This window comes from Pristis pectinata, chromosome 25 (genome assembly GCF_009764475.1).
Source record: "Pristis pectinata isolate sPriPec2 chromosome 25, sPriPec2.1.pri, whole genome shotgun sequence".
NCBI classification, from domain to species: Eukaryota; Metazoa; Chordata; class Chondrichthyes; order Rhinopristiformes; family Pristidae; genus Pristis; species Pristis pectinata.
Genome location: NC_067429.1, coordinates 7,735,840 through 7,755,924, shown reverse-complemented (window position 1 = coordinate 7,755,924; position 20,085 = coordinate 7,735,840). Strand labels below are relative to the sequence as shown.

General features: G+C 39.9%; 1 protein-coding gene across 1 annotated transcript in view; it reads left to right on the top strand.

The window, feature by feature from the left end:
- med1 (mediator complex subunit 1) overlaps positions 1-20,085 on the top strand; it is a 47,011-nt gene that overhangs the window by 12,402 nt on the left and 14,524 nt on the right. The window contains exons 4-12 of the mRNA XM_052038542.1: positions 2,483-2,537; positions 2,657-2,789; positions 4,297-4,325; positions 4,942-5,013; positions 6,457-6,531; positions 9,202-9,275; positions 9,930-10,019; positions 13,354-13,465; positions 17,826-17,950. Coding sequence (XP_051894502.1) covers positions 2,483-2,537; positions 2,657-2,789; positions 4,297-4,325; positions 4,942-5,013; positions 6,457-6,531; positions 9,202-9,275; positions 9,930-10,019; positions 13,354-13,465; positions 17,826-17,950 — 765 coding nt within the window. The remainder of the gene's footprint in view (positions 1-2,482; positions 2,538-2,656; positions 2,790-4,296; positions 4,326-4,941; positions 5,014-6,456; positions 6,532-9,201; positions 9,276-9,929; positions 10,020-13,353; positions 13,466-17,825; positions 17,951-20,085) is intronic.

Sequence of the window (20,085 nt, the reverse complement as noted above, 5' to 3'; positions counted from 1 at the left end):
GTATTTTTCAAATTGTCAATAATGAAATTCTTTGTTAAGAATTAAAGCCAGAATTCCACAATTGGAAGAAAGCAGGCAAAAGCATACATCCACAAAAACATACCACATGTCTGAATATGTGTGTGCACACGTGATTTTGGCAGTAAATTGGTAAAGTAGGCGGCCTACCTGCTATTGGACAAGTAATGGAAATAAAAGTTTGACAGCTTATGTAGCAGGATTTGCCCGTCACTCTCCACTCTCCTCCACCCAACCCATTCAGCTGTGAGAATGAAAATCTCTTTTAAATCCTGTAGTACTTTGTGCTAAAATGATGTTTTTTTAAAATATATACAGCACAGAAACAAGCCCTTTGGCCCAACTTGTCCATGCTGACTGTGTTGCCCAGCAAGCTTGTCCTATCTGCCCACATTTGACTCGTAGCCCTTTAAACCTCTCTTATCCATGGTTTTTAAAAGTTGCTAATGTGCCCGCCTCAACCACTATTTCTGGCAGCTCATTCCAAATACTTAGCAAAATGTTCTGAAAATGTTTGATCTATTATTTGCCTTGTAAAGATAGAAGTGGTGGACAGTGATCATATATTAAATGGGAAGATCACTGCTGAAGTAATGTTTTCAAACAGTTCCTGTCTTTTGACCTCCTGTCCTAATTAAATCTATAATAAAAGTTAGGTTAGTGTATGAGCATACATTTTACATTCTTTTACAAGAATGTTGCCAGGACTTGAGAGCCTGAGTTTAGGCAGGCTAAAACTTCATTTCTTGGAGCCTAATAGACTGAGGGGTGACCTCTTGGAGGTGTATAAAATCATAGGACGGATAGATGGGGTGAATGCACATAGAGGGCATAGGTTTACGGTGTGGGGGAAAGACTTAGAAGGGATCTAAGGGGCAACTTCTTCACACAAAATGTGGTTTGTATATGGAACAAACAAGCAAAGGTAGTAGTTGAGGCAGGTACAATAACAGCATTTAAAAGACACGGATGGGTGCACTGATCAGAAAGTTTAGAGGGATATGGGCCAAACGCGGTAAAATGGGACTACCTTAGATGGATATCTTGGTCGACATGGACAAGTTGGGCCAAAGGGCCTGTTTCCGTGCTGTATTACTCTAAGACATCGAAAAGAAACCAGTGCGTAACCCTGCCTGATTTATCTCTTCTGTGGCTTAGGGGTATTACAATCAATTATAGTGACTCTCTCCTGCAAGCATAGTTGAAATCTGCTAAATACAGACACACCAGAATTCAATCTTGAAGCATTCCAGCCTGTCACTCAATGCTACACTGCTCGCAAGGTCATTGCGGGAGGAATTTGATCTCTTTTTAAATTCTACATAACTTGGCACAGTGCTACAGTCGGTCGAGCCACTGCCTCACAGTACCAGAGTTGCCTTAGTCCTGACATTGAGTGTTGTCCGTGTGGAGGCAGCACACTTTCCCGGTGGCCTTGTGGGTTTTCTCTGGTTGCTCCTGTTTCTTCCCACATCCCAAAGATGTGGATTGGTAGGTTAATTGGCCGCTGTAAATTGCCCTTAGTGTCATATAAACTGTGGTGTTGTAGAGAATGTGGGGAGAACACAAAATAGGATTAACATAGGATTAGTATAAGTGGGTGGTTGATGGTCAGCGCAGACTCCGTGGACTGTTTCCATGCTGTATCTCTCTGTGACTATGGCATATGTGACCTTGCATAACTTTCAAGGCTCTTTCTTAAAAATACAACACACATTCATTAATATCTGTACAGCCATGGGTGAAGGTTTGATCATGTGCATATATATATATATATATATATATATATATGTGTGTGTGTGTATGTATAAATATATATATATTAGATAGGTCCAAGTTATTTTAGGTCTGTGATCTTTACATACTTAAAAACATTAAATCTACATTTTTGCATTTGTCAGTTCCAGACCCTTGCCACTTTTAACACAGCTGCTAGCATGTCATTCTGCCAAATCCAAAATTTATCTAAAACTTTGTCACCCTTTTAACAGAGCCTTCAAATTCAAGAGCCTTCTCTAAACACAGTGGATCACTTCCATCCCCCTTAGCTGACCTTCACTGGCAATCTATTTTCAGTGGGTGCAGTTTAGAATCCATGTATATAAATTCACTCCACAGTTTGTTCTCTGCTCCCACTGCAAGCTGCTCAGCTCCCCCAGTCTTATCAACCTTACTGAATGCTTCACTCCACTAACTCTGGTATTCTGTTCATTCTCCTCCTCCTTTATCTCATTGGTAGCAGAGCCTTCAGCCACTTTTTCTTGTTCTCTGGAACTTCCTCCCTAACCCCAGAAGCTCTTTCTTTGGAAAGCCTTCTCTAAACTGATTTCTGCACTCAAGCTAACCTACTGGCATAGTCTTTAGGTCCATCCATGTAACACCTTGGTTTTTACTTTAAAGTCACACTATTTTACCTCAAATAGTCCCTAAATCGTCTCACTGATGCTAACTCACTGTTTTTCAGTGATGTCTTTGCCTGCAATGACAGACCGACTTGAGTCGATTGCCAGACAGAACAGGTAAGGGCTTTGGATGTCAAATAAATTCAAATAACTTGAGTACCATTTTTCAGCCTCTAATGAATAAAAATTATTATATCTGAGTTGTTAATTCTAAGCCAGCCTTTTCTCTCAACCAGCCTTGGTTCGCACCTGAGTCCTTCAGGTACTGAATGCTACATCACGTCAGACATGTTCTACGTAGAGGTGCTGCTGGATCCAACAGGGCAAGTCTGTGACGTCAAGGTGGCACACCATGGAGAAAATCCTGTGGTAGGACTTTTGTTATGATGCTGTTGAGGATTAATGACTATTTCACTGTCACCTGATGATTTAATCCCTGTTCGAATTCTCCTTTTACAACAGATGTTGATTTGTGATTGCTCAGCAAATTAATAACTTAAAGGTATCAATTTAAGAAGTATGGAGAAGTAAGATATTTAATTAATTATGGCAGTGGATGTACTACCACTTGGTGTAATTTGGTGTTGCGGGCTTGTTGGGCCAGAAGGGCCTGTTACTGTGCTGCATAAACAAAAGAATGAAAAATGTTAAAGGGCAGAGGAATTAGACTGCGTGGGTTAATCATTCAGAATTGCTGTAGACATGGGGTAAATGTGCTGTAATGTTCTTCTGTAAGTTATGCAGATTCTGTAATACTTTTTTTTACCCTGGTCTGGATTGAACAAAGGATGAGAAATGGTTGTTGTTAGGAAAGTACAATATTGGAGATATCCTCTTCCAGTAAATCCCCTCTCCTCTGCAAAAGTGCCAATATCCCCTCTGTCCGAGAACAACATTGACTCTCATATATGTATCACAGTCACAAAATTATCTTACGGTCAATGAAACACTTTCATAATGTAGTGGCATTTGTAATTGGGTGATAGATGGCAACCAATTTGCTAAGAAAAATGAAAAGTTAATTAAGGTAATCTATTTTTGGTAATGATGGTTGAGGGAAGGTGTATTGTGTGCAGTTTTGGTCACCACACTATAGGAACAATGTGATTGTGCTGGAGAGGGTGCAGAAGCTAATTCCTGGATTGGAGCATTTCAGTTATAGGGAGATATTTAATAGGCTGGGTTTGTTTTCCCTGGAGCAGAGGAGGCTGAGGGGTGATCTGATAGGGGTATATAACATTATGAGGGGGATAGATAGGGTAGACAGCAAGAATCTTTTTTAATGGTGGGGCTGTCTAAGACAAGAGGAGAAGTTTAGAGGGGATCTGAGGGGGATTTTTTCAATAGAGTGGAACCTGGGGTGGGCTGCTTGAGGATTTGGTGGGGGCAGATACTCTCACAACATTTAGGAAGCATCTAGACAAGCACATGATTTGTCAAGGTCTGTGGACCTAATGCAGGTAAATGGGACTAGTATCGATGAGTGCAACAATCAGTGCAGACATGGTGGAACTGTTTCTGTGCTGCATGACTCCTTGACTGTGACGGATAGCAAGAGCATTAACCTACCCTTCACTCAGTTCCACAGAATCTTTTATAACTGCCTCAGGCAACACCTCCAACAGTGCAGTATTCCCCCATGGCTGCACTGTAAAGCACCTGGAATCCATAAGAGTGGCAGTACACAACCACATCTGATGTGGTCTCTAAAACCTTCAAGCTCATCTTGGTACCACGGCCACAAATTATTAATGGCAAAGTAATGTATTTAAATGTGTTCTGTAGTATATTGTTTCATTTAAAAAAAAATGAAAAATATTGCTCTAAAACTTTCAAATGACGAAATACATTACTGTTCATGTTCTACTTTCCGCAGAGCTGCCAGGAGCTGGTGCAGTATCTAAGGTATGACAATTTTAACAAGGCACAAAACAAATGTAACAGTCAGACCTTGTGAGTAACTTAAGGTGTCTTGCTGCAGGGTGGAACCAGTCTGCTGGTAACTCCATGGAACTAGTTAGCGTCAGTGAGAGGTTGACTCAAGCAATGCCAATTCTGCTTTGAAATCCAGATTGGATACTGAGACTCTAATGCTTCTGTTGTATCCTTCTGTGGTTAGTTCCTCAGCTGCTGAGAGCTTTGTATTGAAGATGGAGGCCAAGCAGGTCTGGCATGTGGCTATACTGCCTTTTTCCCCAAGAGACCAATAAATAGCCTTCTGTGACTGGTGGGAAAATGGTTTACTTGCCAGCCAGTATCTCTTCTAATTGGTGGTTCACAGCCGCAGGAGAAGATTCTCCACCTGATTTACTTTCTTTTTCATACACCCTGTGTCCTGGATCTTCAGAATTTATAAGTCACCTGGATCAGCTAAGACAATTTGGAAATTCAGTCCCAATTCCATCGCGTCTTACCATCATTCAATTCTGGAATAATCAATAATTTACAGAATGAAAAATAAGCAGGATTTACCTCCATGCCTTATCTGACTTTGCATTGTGTTTTCTTGGTTCTGTTGCAGGGAGAAGAATTTTTTAGAGTTCTCAAAACACCTTAAAGGCCTTGTCAATCTGTATAAACTCCCCGGAGACAAGTAAGGACCTAAAGAAAGATTTCATTTTGCATATTGGTTCTGCTATAGTGTTTGCTTACAAACAGATTGCAGGCACATAACCTTTAAGTATGAAGCCATAATCTCATAATGTGAGAGCTTAATTTATGAATGCTCTGGGGTCAAAATGTTCAAAAGGATGGGAGAGTTGCCAGGCAGGGATGCACAAGGACTTTCCAAGACTGCCTTTGGATCAGGTCACAATGGAGCACCTGAGAAAGATGGTGTGGTACCCTGTCATAATGTCTTCCTTCTTCCTCTGGGGGTCTTGTGTAGACTTCATTTGCTTGATTGCCATCACAGTCCTAAATAATTTGCTTCCAAGAAAGCTGATGAATTTACATTGAGGAAGATGACGTGGTCTTGGTTTCATCCAAACAGTTCTAGAATTTATTCAGTATTCAAAACTTGATGTGGTAAGTATCCATAGCATAAATCCCACTGAGTGCCTGAATGATATGTACAGTTATCTCACACTTCAACCCTAAATTACACTGCATGTATATTTTCTAAATTACAATATCCCCTTAATAAACATATTTGGCTTCCAAAGAGTAATATTGTACTCTATTTCGCCATCTATGCCTAGACAAGGTACATTCAGGACTTGATTTTTTTATTTATAATAGACTAATATTTCCCCTTACTCCACTCTCCCCCCCCCCCCCCCCACCCTTGTTTGTCTGTATAGTTAGCTGCATTTTGATGGCCACAGTGTGTGTTTTGTGTCTAGACTGTGAATCCCACCATCTCCAGTACAAATTATTAGGTGATGTTGAGCTTGGACAACTGTAACAAAACATCCTAATGACTCCACCTCCATTTTTGCTGTGGCTTTTTCTTTAATATCGTCTAATGTTTCTGAATTTTGTTACTTTTATTGTTTTTGGGTAAAAGAATCAATGTATTTACTGAGGTGCAGTTGAGCCATGGTTGTAACCCATCTAATGGTCAATACAGTTCTTTACAGGCTATTAGCTTGTGTTTGGAGTGGAAATAGAGCTTCTTGAATATGATTTGTGTTTTGAAGAATTCAGAAATAGCCTGGTGTTTGAGTTGAAAAGAAGCAAAAATTAAGAGTATTCCTACGGAATCTGATTAGCTGTGTAGTGTAAGGTCAGCCATATAGAGGAAGGCTTAACCTTCAGCAGTGTAGCATGGAGATATAGTTATGTACAATGTAAGGAAAACCACAGAAGAGCAGTACAGGTAGTAGAGTATAGAGAAGAACAAAATAGAACATAAACATTGTCATGTAAAAACATTTGCAACCCTGAGCAACTATGCACATTCCTTTAGGATCATCCACACGGATCACTAAGCTCAGTTCCGACTCCGTGGAAGCTTTCCCCCGAAAGAGTGACAATATGAGTATTGGGAATATGGGTAATCGAGGATCTGCTTGTTTTTATTTTACTCCCACAGTAAGTTGAAGACTAAGATGTATCTGGCTCTGCAGTCCCTGGAGCTTGATCTCTCAAAGATGGCACACATGTTCAGGTAAATGTAACATTCTTTGGTTTGATGTAGCTTTTGAGCTTGTTTGTTAATGTGTAAAATCTACAGGGAGTTTACACAAGATGGATCAGTGAAAATAGTTCCATTTAATGTAAGTGCAGTTGCTTTTCACTAGGTGAGGGGAAACACTTGAATTTGATTTGAACATATTCAAATCCTGAAAACTCCAAACAGGAAAAGATAATGAAACACTTTCCTCACTCCTAGTTTTTATTTGGCAGAGCAGTTATGAAATTTGGGTGCACGGAGAATTTATTACAATGTGTTTCCTTTGTGTTCCCTAGCAGTCTAATGATAGATTGCTCATCTGTATTTTGAGAGTTAATTTAAATATGACGTCCATTTAGATACCGTTCATATAAAAATTGTGAACTCCTGCTGCAGATTTATATACTGCTTTGACTTAAATGTCAGCTGTCTCAGTTAGTGACATTCATGCATCTAAATTGGAAAGCTCTGGATTTGTCCCACTCCAGGCATTCGGAAAAATCTAAGCTGACATTTCAGTCTATCACTGAGGAAATGCTGCAAGATTAGAATTGTTGTTTATCGGCCAACTCATTAAGCTCAGACCCCCTTCTGTCCCCATTGCTTGATTTGGAAAGCTCCTGTGAGATTATTTTAAAGAAGAGCAGGTGATTTATTGCCAATGTCGTGGACAATATTTATCTCTGAAGCAACATCACTAAAACAAATTATCCAGTCATTTTCTTAATTTGTGGAACTTGCTGTGTATAAATTAGTTGCTTTACTTCTTGAATAGTAACATTAATTACCCTTCAAAAGTTATTCATTGCCTATAAAGTATTTTGGGAATGCAATTTTGTCTTTAGGTTTCTCTTAAATGTGGCACTATCCAAAATATTCACCTTTATCCATCCTTTCTTCGAAGTACAGCTCTCTCCAGCTAACAAACATCCAACTTATGGACACCCTGTACATATGAGCGAGCATTTGGGAGATCAGCGGGATGAATGGGGGTGGATTTACCAGCTGCTGTGGGGCTGCAGGCATCTTCTGTTTGGTGGGAAAGGGGGCATTTCCATGTGCCTTCTCTCCCCTCCCCTCCCTGCCCCAGAATCTCAACAATCGGAGGCTGGGTGGAGCCGAGCAAAGCTGGGAGTGCTGAGCAGACTCAATCACTCATTCACGGTGACAGCGAGGCCGGCTGGCAGCTGCCCTTATCATGCCTGCTCGCTCTTTTTCTGTGATCCTCTCTCACACACTGTTTTCGTTCATTTCCAACTTACGAGCAGTTTAGGTTACAAACAGGTCTCGGAAATGGAACTCTATTATAACCTGGGGACTGTCTGTTCAGTGCAGCAGATGTCCAAGTTGTCCTCCATATATATGAGCTCAGGCACTCTGGGCTGTTGTGGAAATCAAGTCCAAATGAAAGGCATTTTCTTACTGAGTCACAGGATAAGAATTGAATCCCTGGCTATTTTTTGTCATCCCCTCCTCTTCTGTGTAATATTCCAGCTGAGATAACTAACCAGAGATTGGGAACTTAAACTGGCATTGACTGCTGGGTAGATTATCTAAGTTGCTGTTGGAGTTTTAGATACTTTTAGTCAGTTTTCTTCTGAATTTGTTGACTTCTCAGTAATATTCTTGCATAAATTTTAAACTTCTCACTCTTCATTTGACAAACAATACCGGATAATGCAGCAGTTATCACAACTGCTCGAGGACCAAGGCCACTGAATTTGGTTTCTGCCACATTCTCCGCTCACTGGCTAGCATTCCCAACCCAGGAAGTGAGAACTCTGTTCCAGGCAGTTTACATACTTGTGGTGTTTGACAAGGAGCTGTGTTTTCATTTATAGATCTGCTCCATCACTGAAACTGTAAATGTCCACCTACTTGATCTTGCTACTGCTTCACCTCATCTTCATGATTCGTTAATGCCTTAATTACTTCTGAACGTGTCAATTCTTATTCTCTCCTGGGAAGCTAACCACCTTCTACATGTATTGCTAAAACTGCTGCCCACATTATAACTTGCTCATGTCTTATTCACTCATTGCACCTGTGCTTGCTAGCCTCCACCAGCGCCTGTTCTGCCAATGTTTCTGTGGACTTGCTCCTGCCCCTCTCTCCCCTGTCATTCCCTTCTTTCCTCCCCTCTCTCTTCCCCCCCCCCCCCCCCAACAATCTCTCCACCTCTGCAGTACCTTCCAGCCCTACAAACCTTCTTGACCTTTGCACCCCTAATTCTGGTATATTGCTCTTTTTTATATATTGGTTCATCTTTGTTTTTACCCTTTTCTTTCTGGCTGCCATCTGTGCAAACTTCTCAAGCCTCCACATCATTCCCTCCTCTTGCAAGAAGCAGCTGAAAGCCCATCTCTTTAGCCAAACCTGTGAACACCTGCTCTGACACCTATCTGGAGCATCAGATCTTACCAAGTTTTTTTTGTCAATACTACCACCTAGTATCTTGGGATGTCTCATTTTGGTTAAGATGTCACACAGATTTAATCAGCAGTGTTCAAGTGGACAACCTTCTGGCCCAAGTACCCATCAATGAGCTTTATCAATTAATGCCAACATGTTTTTGACCATGGAGCCAGAAGAAATTTACTTTATAAAAATTTTTTTCCACATTTTATTTTAATCCACTCATAAAATCATTTCCTTATTTTTCAGATTAGCCACAAATGCAAGTAACCTTGATACCATACTCCAAGGAAGTGTTGGCTATCTTACACCGAGGAGTGGCGGTATGTTCTTTGTCGATATTTGATATTATTTCTGGGTAAGAGGCAAGGGATGTTAACTGTGTTTTGTCGCTAATCTCTGGAATATAATGGGTTTTCACAAACTTGGACCCAGATACACTCATTGTTATTTAGCAATGTTTTGAAATTTAGTTCTATCTCATCATGACAGGCCAATCCAGTAACACCACTATTCCTGTCAGAGTGAAGCTTTGCCAGTCACCTTTGGAGGCAGTGTTGTAATTGACTGGATTAAAATTATGTATGGATTTTGTATCGCATAACTTTCTGCTACTCACTGCATCTTGCTGGAGAAATTTCTCTATTTTTAACAGAAGCCATACATCTTACCTTGACTCAACCTCACAGGGTGTCAGTGGTGGCAACAGACTCTGCTTCCTTCTCCCTTCTGTAAACTGATGACTCATGTCAATCTTGCTGCACGGCTCTGCAATATCTCACACACATCTCCATTCTTTGCTTCAACTTAATCAGCAAAAGTTTGAGAAATCCTTCATTAGAACAGATGCAACCCCACAAAATGTTAATTTTTTTCTTAATTAGCTGACTAATTTGTGTATTTTTAATGCTTTTAATTTTTTGAATCAGCTTGTATACCAATATGTTTGACTAAAAATATCTTGCCTGATTTTACAGGACACTTAATGAACCTGAAGTATTATGTCTCTCCATATGACTTGTTTGAAGAGGGAACTGGTGCACCTATGAACCTGAATGAAAATAACGGTATAGTTTAAGGATCCTTTTTGTGTCAGTGAAAATTAAATGGGTGGGGATGGGATGAGTTGATGTCTAGGTCGGCAGATTGGTGTTGGATAAAGTTTTCAACGTAAACTTGATCCTGTTGTTCATTTCTAATATGCATTTTGAGGAGCTTTTGGTTTCTGTGAGGCTACAGTACTAAAGTTGTTCCCCATGATTTCATTTTGAATTAAAATAATCAGCTGCCAACGATAAAGCCTGATTTGTACCTGCTATTTTGAATGTGCATTATTTGAATTTTCTCACTCATGTATGCAAGCAGATACCATGCTGAGGATAGTGTCATGTGTGTGGACCGTTATATTGAATTCACAACCATATAGTCTGACTTGGTTAAGATTGATTCAAAAGTTTAGTTGGTGGTTTTAAAATTAATCAATTTGAACTGCAATTGCATCTTACTTTTGTGTCATAAAAACATGGGACCAGGTGAAGCCCATTCAAAGCCCTGAACCTGTTGCATGGGAGGAAAGGTGCTGCTGCCTCACAGTTCCAGGCACCCGGGTTCGAGCCTGAGCTTGGGTGCTGTCTATGCATGAGGAGTTTACACATTCTCCCCTTAGTTTCCTTCCACATCCCAGTGCTGTATTAGTAGGCTAATTGGCTATGTTAACTTACCCCATAGTGCAGGTGGCTGGCAAAAAGAATCAAAGGGGAATTCGTGGGCCTGTGAGAGAGAGAAATTTGCAGGATTGCAGGGAAATAGAGGGGTGGGGGTGGAACTGATAGATTTGCTCTTCTGGAACCCACCAGGCCATCATCTGTGTTGTGATGGGCAAGTAAGGAATAGGCCATTCAGCCCCTCTAGCCTCAAACCTACTTGGGCCATTCAGTCAAATTTTGCTGTTGTGTGACCTATTTCCATGCCCCCTATCTTTGCCCTATTTCACCTAATATCTTAGGGTGATCAAATTAACTCTTACCCTGATGCAAAATTAACAATTGAACTAACATTGGCTGCTGTTCACCAAACCGCCTGCCAAAGCCTACTGCTCTATAACTTCATTCCTGATGGGCCTTTCTCTGAAATTAATGCCATGATCCTTTGTCCTAAACTAACCGTCCTGTTTTAAAAAAAAGTTATCTATCCCAACCGTTCCCCTTTGATCAACTCAACTCTAAACCTAAATCTCAAAGATTATGTTTGTGTAAACACTCATAGTTTAAACCTTGAAGTCCATTCTAACAAATCTGTGTTGCACTCTTTCCAAGATACTTTGCTTTTTTTTCTCAAATTTTAATGAGCAATAGAAACCAGTGTAGATGTAGCATACATGACGGGTCACTGTACTGGAAGAAGATAACATTAATTAAGTATTGTGTTTGAAAGGGAATAGAGAGACCTGGATTTATATAGGAGCTTTCTGACCAATGAAGCGATTTTCAAGTGTAGTCACTGGAGTAATGCAGGAAACATAGCAGCCAATTTGTAATCAACAAGCTTTCACAGCTGGTGATAGGAAAAAATAAATTAATAGTGTTGGTTGAAAGATAGATATTGGCCAGTACACAGGGAATTATTTTGCTGATCTTCAAAGGAGTGCCATTGAGAGCCTTTCTGCCCACCTGAGAGAACTGGCAGGACTTTGGTTACTGTCATATTTAAAAGAAGCACTTCTAATAGTGCAGCAGTCTCTCAGTGCTGTACTGGAGCGTCAGCCAAGATTTTTCTCCCCAAATCTCTGGAATCAGATTGAACTCACAGCTTTGGACTCTTGAGGTGAGATTGCTGCCCGCTGGGATTAGGTTTACAGAATTTAAACGATGAATTTGCAGGATCTGGTTATGCAGTCCCCCCAAAGAGTATTTTTGTTTTAACTTTATTTCTAGACCAATTGCTGTTGGTGTCTTTAATCTTAACAATTTCCATATGCAGTAGAAACCTTAACCTTCCAGACCATCTCATTTTAATATTCATGCTCTAGTTTTTACATTTATACAATATCTCTTTGCTTTGGACATTGTGTTTTCATGTTGTATGGCAATTCTTTCAAGTTAGTAAATGTCTTATTTACAACTACTGGCATGGAAGCTTAGAAACCTCTAGTCTCACAAACTGATGTTTAATTGCCTGCTTCCTTCCATCTCCATCCAATTCTCCCATAAAATCATGTGGTATAAAATTAAAACCCAACCTGACCCATGGCCAAACTGAAGGTGTAGTTAACATAGAACAGTACAGCACAGAACAGGCCATTCAGCCTACAATGTTGTGCTGACATAGCTATTCCTTTCTACCTACAAAATGCCCATATCCCTCTATTTTCCTCTCATTCATGTGCCCATCCAAGCCCTTCTTGAAAGCCCCCAATGAATTTGCCTCCACCATCCTATCAGGCAATGCATTCCAGGCATCCACCACTCTCTCAGTAAAAAACGTACCCCTCACGTTCTGCTTATCCATCTGGGTAGTTCAGACTGCCTCCCAGTATCAATTATACAGCACTGATCAGTTAAAGTCTTTCCTCCCAGCTTACTCCAGTGTTTTATTTTCCCCCCAACCCCGGATATGACCCATACACCGCCATTTGAAATGACGTAAAATGTTGATGACATTTTTATTTGTTTATGAAGAGCCAGCTTTTTTCAAGATCAATTAGAGACAAATATTTAGATCCTGCCAGTTAGCTAGGCTCTAGCCCAATCCGTCTCCTTCTTTGGAATTCAGCTGCACATATTCACCACATTTAATAAACTGTCTCTGTGCTTTCCTTGCATGCTAGAGCCTTGAGCTTGTAACCTGATAAAGAATGTCTTTTGTTCTTTGGTATTTGCTATTCTTGGACTCCATATAAACTCAATTAGATTGAGAACCAACTGTTATTTGCTAAATCCTTTGACTGGCTTATAACTTTTGTAAAACATCTCAATCCTGATGCAGGATTTCAACTCCAAATGTCAACAGTTCCTTTCCTCCCAGAGATGTTGCTTGACCTGCTGAGTTCCTGCAGCAGATTGTTTGCTGATCTCAATTTCTGAGATACTCAAAACCAGCACATTGAATGTAGTAATTAGAATGTCAACCCATATATTAAAACAGTTAGATGGATGTTAAGGATTCCAGAAAACATTATGGGCAAAGCTCTCTTTCTGCATACTTGCTAAATAGATATAGATGAGGTTTATAAACTCCTTCAGTGTAGGAAGCTCTGTAAAATGAGCAGAATTATTCGCTAATTTGCCTAATTCTATTTTGGTAACGGGCATTACTAGCAGGAATTTGACACCTCTGTTTATTTTCTCGTTCATTCTGTTGATTTTTTTTTTGAGGCTTATTGTTTTTATTCTCCCTGTATAGTTCCACGATCCTTGGGCATGAATGTGTTTGTGACGATTGAGGGCCCCACGGGGATGTGCAAACTGCCTATAGCTCCCCTGATCACAGGCTCCCATCCCACAGACAACAAAGGGTAAGAAAACACTGCTGTTGCATGGGGCCTATGGGATGAGAAGTAAACCATTCTTAATAAACACACCAGTTATTGTTCAACCAGATACTCCCACAGCATGGTTTTTTACTGAATGGCAATGGTCCCAATGCAGATTGATAATTAGCATTTAACTCACTTATGTGACATTGCACAGACAGTGTAAATCTACCTTGGATACAAAATCAAAGCCCAACCTTATTGCAAGTGGAGGGAATTTCACTCTAGCTGGCTCCAGAGCCGAACTTGGTCTTTGGTTTTTGACTTAAGTCGCTCAAGTTTATTGTCATATGCACAAGTACATGTATGCACAGGTGCAATGAAAACCTTACTTGCAGCAGCATCATAGGCATGTAGCATTAGAGACAAGACAAACATAAATTAAACATAAATTATACAAGAAAGAACACAATTAGAACAATAAAAAACAAAGTTAATTGCAGTGCAAAGTGGTGATAGTGTTGCTATACTGAGATAGTATTTAGGGTTGTGCAGGTTGGTTCAAAAACTAAATGGTTGAAGGGAAGTAGCTGTTCTTGAACCTGGTGGTGTGGAACTTAAGGCTTCTGTACCTCCTGCCTGATGGTTACTGCGAGAAGATGGCATGACCCGGATGGTGGGGATCTTTGATAGATGCTCCCTTCTGGGAGCAGTGCCTCATATAGATAATACTGATGGTGGGGAGGGATGTCCCTGTGATCTATTGGGCTGAGTCCACTGCTCTCTGCAGCTTCTTGTGTTCCTGCACATTCGAATTGCTGTATGCGGGTTTAGTATTGGCACAAAGCCAAAACTCATTCAAATTTGCAGTGTTTATAGTGTAGCCTTTGTCACAGGAAGGGGTTTATTAAATAGAATTAAGTAGAATCAATGTGGGTATATGAAAGGGAAATCATGTCTTTAAATGTTAATTAGAATAGATAAGAAGAAAACCGGTCAATGGTGTTTTTGGACTTCCAGAAGATATTTGACAATGTTAAACAGAATTAGAGCACATGGGATTGAGGGTAATATGCTGGTGTTGATAGGACATTGGTTAACATTGGATGGAAAACAGAATTGAAATAAAAAGGTTCTTTACCTCCTTTAACAAGTGGGCAATAACTAGTGGGATTCCCAAGGATCAGTGCTGGGACATTACCTGTTCACCATCTACCAATGACTTGGATCAGAGAATGAAGTATAATTTATTCAAGTTTACTGTGATACAAAAATGGGTAGCAATGTGAGTTGAAGGTTGTGAGGAGGTTATTGAGAGTCTTCAGTGGGATATAGACAGGCTAAATGAATGGGTGAAGATGAAGTATAATAATAAAAAATTGAAGTCACCACTTCAGTTGGAAAAATGGAAAAGCAAAGTATTTTTTAAATGCTGAGGATTTGAGAAGTGATAATGTTAAGAGGGACTGAATCAGTATCCTTGAATCAGTAAAAGTTAACGTGCCGGTACTGCAAATACTCAGGAAGACAAATGATGTGTTGACCTTTATTATGAGAATTTGAGTACAAGAGTAAAGAGGTTTTGCTGAAATTGTATAGGGCTCTGGTGCCAATATAATGTGTATATTCAGTCTGCCTATTTTAAGAAGGATGTACGTAGAATGTAGTAAAGGTTTGCTATTTTTTTCCTGGGATGATAAGGTTGTCAAATGAGAGAGAGTCATTGAGTTGTACAGCACACAAATGGGTCCTTCAACCCACTGCATCCATGCTAACCTTTTTGCCAATTTACACTATCCCATTTGCCCACATTAGGTCTGTACCCTTCTATGCCTTGCCAATTTAAGTTCCTGTCTAATGTGTCATAAACATAGTGATTGTATCTGACTTCACCACCACTTCCTCTCGCAACGAGTTCCAGATATCAACCACTGTGTGTGTGTGTGTGTGTGTGTGTGTGTAAAATAAAACTCTCCCCTCGTCCTCTTTAAAACTCCTTCCTCTCACCTTAAAGCTATACCCCCTTGATTTTAATAATCCTACCATCAAGACACAGATTCTGGCTAGCTACCTTATCTATGCCCCTTGTACTTTTATATACCTCTGTCAGGTCACCCGTAAGCTTACTTTGCTCCAGAGAACGCAAAACCAGTCTATTAAATATCCCCCATGACTAAAGTCCTCCAATCCAGGCAACATCCTGGTGAATCTCCTCTGCACTCTGTCCAGTGCAGCCATATCCTTCCAATAGTTTGGTGACCAGAACTGCACATACTATTTCAAGTGCTGCCTAACCAGTATTTTGTAAAATTGCAACTTAACATCCCAACTTTTATATTGTATGCCCTCAGGCAAGTGTATCACCACCGTGTTGCCACTTTCAGAGAACAATGAACTTAAACCCCAATGTCCCTCTGTTCATCAACCTTCCTTGATGCCCTACCATTTACTGTATATGTCCTACCCCTATATGATTCCCCAAAACATAACACCTCCCACTTGTCGGGATTAAGATCCATCTGGCAATACTCCACCCAACTTTCCATCTGATTTGTAGACCACCTTCTTCGCTATCCACAACGCTACCACCTGCAAACTCACTAATCTAATCTTTAAAGTTTAGAAGAATAAGCAATGATATTGAAACAAAACATTCTTAGTCTTGACAGAGTAGATGCAAAGATGACATTTTCCCTGGCAAGGGCATCTTGAATGAGGGGTCACAGACTCAAAATAAGGTGTTGGCCATTCAGGATAGTGACAAGAAGGATTTTCTTCACCCATACAATAGTGAATCTTTAAGATTCTCGACAAGGTCTCTGAATAGATAGAGATTGATAGATTTTGTGGATATTAATGGAATTATGGAACATGAAAAGTCATTACAAGAAAGTGAAGCTGAGGTACAAGATCAGCTATGATCTTATTAAATGGTGAAGCAGGCATGAGACTGAATTGACTGCAGGCAGTTCCTAACGGTTCCTGTTCCAGGGTTCAGTTCCTGAGACCTCTCGAATTTTTCCATAAGATAGAAATGTTGTTGAATAATCACCCTAACACTACCCTTAATTAAACAACTAGAATATATACTGTATCTAGTCATTAATAACCTTTTGTTGTTATTATTATCACCAGCTTTAAAAAATGTATGGGAGAATTTGGGTAAAGGTAGATTTCAGTAAATCAGGTTATTCATAACCTGAGGAGCCCTCGTACTCTTATTTATGTTGCTCTATGCAAACCTGGGGTCTATGCTGGCAGTGATAGTAAAAATTCTGAAATCAACCAACCAAAGACCATTCTTTGGGCTACACTGTTTAACTATTTACAAGTGAAGATTTGGCTGATGTTATATAATGATCTTCAGTAATATTGGGTGGTTCATATTTGGTCGGTTTGCACACAGGCTTAAAGTAATTTGAGATGTGAGTTATGAAGTAAAATAGCTTTTGATGATTCATACCACTCTCAAAATGAGAATCCATTGAGTCAAATCTCCGGGCTTTTGCTTGTATAATTTTTGTAAGTGATGTTAAAACATGTCAGAGTAAATTGTGTCAGCAAATAGAAAATTGAATGGCTATGGTAACTTAATTTCCATTTATTAATGGTTTATCGCTCCTGTAATTTTTATTTATCAATTATTATTGTTAAAATGCTGACAATACCCTGTGGGGGGTTTTCCCATTAGTTGTGATGTGTTCTTTTCCATCTGCTATCAGTAGCATTTTTGTGGCATATACATGTATCTGGGGAAATTTTCATTGACCATTTGAACCATGGATTTTATTGTTTTATGTTACGTGGTTAAACAGATTTTGTATTGATATTTGTATCTTCAGGAGAGCCCAAATTGCATCGCACCCTTTTGAAGTGCATCCACTTTAATAGAAGCAAAGTGAACGCCTGGTTAATTTATTTTTCCCTATTAGTTGAGAAAGGAATGTTGGCTCAGATACTCAGAGAGAGGCCCACTTCAACTGTCTGATACCACCGATCTAAACCATCAGACTTATTTGAAAGTCAGTTTCTCTAACAACTGGGTTCCCTGATGTGTGAACCCGTGTGAGCTTAGATTGTGTGTTCAAATCCACAGTGGGCTTCAACCTGCAATCTCCTGGCTAAGGAGACAGAAGTGGTACCAACTAAATTAAAAATGACACTATGTTAGCAGCTATAGGTGTGTGGGGACAATTGGGGTTGATGAATTAAGGATATCACAAAATAAATATGTTAGCTTTAACATTTTGCCTTGGATGTGACATTTCCTACATTGTATTATTAGGTTCGATAAACTTTTGACGATATTAGAGTACAAACTCTGAAATGCTGCTGGTGCCTTTAATTCAGTGCTTTGGCTGACTGGTATTTGTACGGTAATCTGAACTTCTCTCTCTTCCAGCACACCTTCCTTCTCTTCTGTGACTAATGCCAACAGTGTGGACCTGCCAGCCTGCTTCTTCCTAAAGTTTCCACGGCCAATTCCTGTATCAGCTTTTTGCATTCAGAAACTTCAGAACTTCTTAGGTTAGTTTGCTGCAGAAGAAAAAAACTAGTGCGGGGTACCTTAAACATGAAAGGGACTATGCTCAATCTTCCTTGGTTAAATCAGTAGGTGCTCCGGTATTCTAGAATTTAAAGCCAGGTTTGAGGAAAATTGTACGTCAGCATAACGTACTGTTTTTCAGGTTTTGCTCTATTCAGATGATTTGTAGAACATCTCTGTGATACTCCAATATCTTCCCTACCTCAACGCTAACCTTCACTTATGTAGCACATTGGTCAGGTTACACAGCTAATCAGCTAGAGGCAGAGACTAACAATCCAGAAAACTGAGTTTAAATCCCACCACAGCAGTTAAAGTCAGTTAATAATTTGGAATTTGCAGCAATAAAAAATGGTAACCACACAAAAAAGTACCAGATTGTTGTTTTTAAAAAAATCAAGGGTTCACTAATGTCCTTCAGAGAAGAAATCAAACATCAGCAATGGGTTGGCCTTTTAAGTGACTCCAGGACCATCCTATTTGCTTAACTCTCAGACTTCCTCTGAAATTGCCTAACAAGTCATTTGCCATCGATTCGTGTCAATTAGGGCTGAGCAATAAGTATGAGCCTTGTCGGTGTCACTCAGGTGTCCTGAAAAATGAATGGATAGTATAATGAAGCAATTTCAGCATTGTAGTTAACTTTGCTATGCCTGATAAAAGCATTGTCAATTAAAATTTAATCCTGAGCCAAATAATTAGCTATCTGAACAGATGGATGTAGGTGGGTTTAATGGAGGAGAAGGCGGCGGAGGGTATTTCAGCCTTGTTCAAGTTGTCTGTAAGGTCCCGCAAACGACAATCCCTGAGAGAAACCAGTCTTGTCTTTGTGGGGAACATCAGGAGCTACAGAAGAGCTTGCCATTTAGCTTTGTGTTCTGTCTTTGGCTGTGCTGGGTCAGTTGTCCTTTGTTTATATAGAACAATTGAACTTGGTATGCAGAGGTTAGGGTGAATTAAAAAGAAAATCATCAAGAATTTCTTCTTGGGATCTCTGTTCAAAGACAAAAAGTAGCAATTGCTTGACACAGTCAGGCTTGTGTTCAATTATTCGCAAGCCTGATTCTGTCCTCAAACAAGTAGGTTTCTTCCCACGTCCCACCAACTTTGCTTTTCCCATTAGTGCCTTTCTATGATCACCTTCATGCTTGTGTATGAACAACAGCTCAGGCAGTAAACTAGAGCAATTATACTGCAGAAGTTGAACCTTTCAAAGTGTAAGAATGAATTTTGGGAGGACACACTGAGTGTTCTTAAAATCAAACTTGATATCCTTATCCAAGGTCAAACATTTCAGTGAAAATGGCAGTCTGTGATTGGAAACACCTTGAACTCAATTTCAAAAATTTACTTCAAGCTGTCAAAGTTTAAACAAGCGCACTTATGCCATCTAGTAGTGAAGATTAGTACTACAAGAGAAAAAAGGTATTTATTTCTGTTGCAACCTATTGGCTGAATCAGAATCAGGTTTATTATCACTGACATACGTCGTGAAATTTGTTGTTGTAGTGCAAGGCATAAAAATTATTATGAGTTACAAAAATAAATTGTGCGAAAGAGGTATAACAAGGTAGTGTTCATTGGTTCATGGACCATTCAGAAATCTGATGGAGGAGGGGAAGAAGTTGTTCCTAAAACATTGATTGTGGGTCTTCACGCTCCTGTACCTTCTCCCCAATGGTAGTAATGCGAAGAGGGCATGTCCCAGGTGGTGGGGGTCCTTAATGATGGATGCCGCCTGCTTGAGGCACCGCCTCTTGAAGATGACCTTGATGGTGAGGTGGGTTGTGCCCATAATGGAGCTGGTTGAGTCAACAACCTTCTGCAGTCTCTTTCAGTCCTGCACATTGGAGCCTCCAAACCAGGAGGTGATGCAACCAGTCAAAATGCTCTTCACCGTACATCTGTGGAAATTGGACCAGACTATAACAAACTTAAGTATGAGTAAAATTGGAAGGAATGGATAATTATGAATTTTATAGTAACTTTTAGATCAGCAGTCACCCCAGAAATTACTCCCTTTATACCTAATACATAATTTAAAAGTGCAGTAATGTTCAGTGTTTTTTATCCTCTATATCTGGCATTGTGGGATCTTCAATATTTTTCTGGTGTA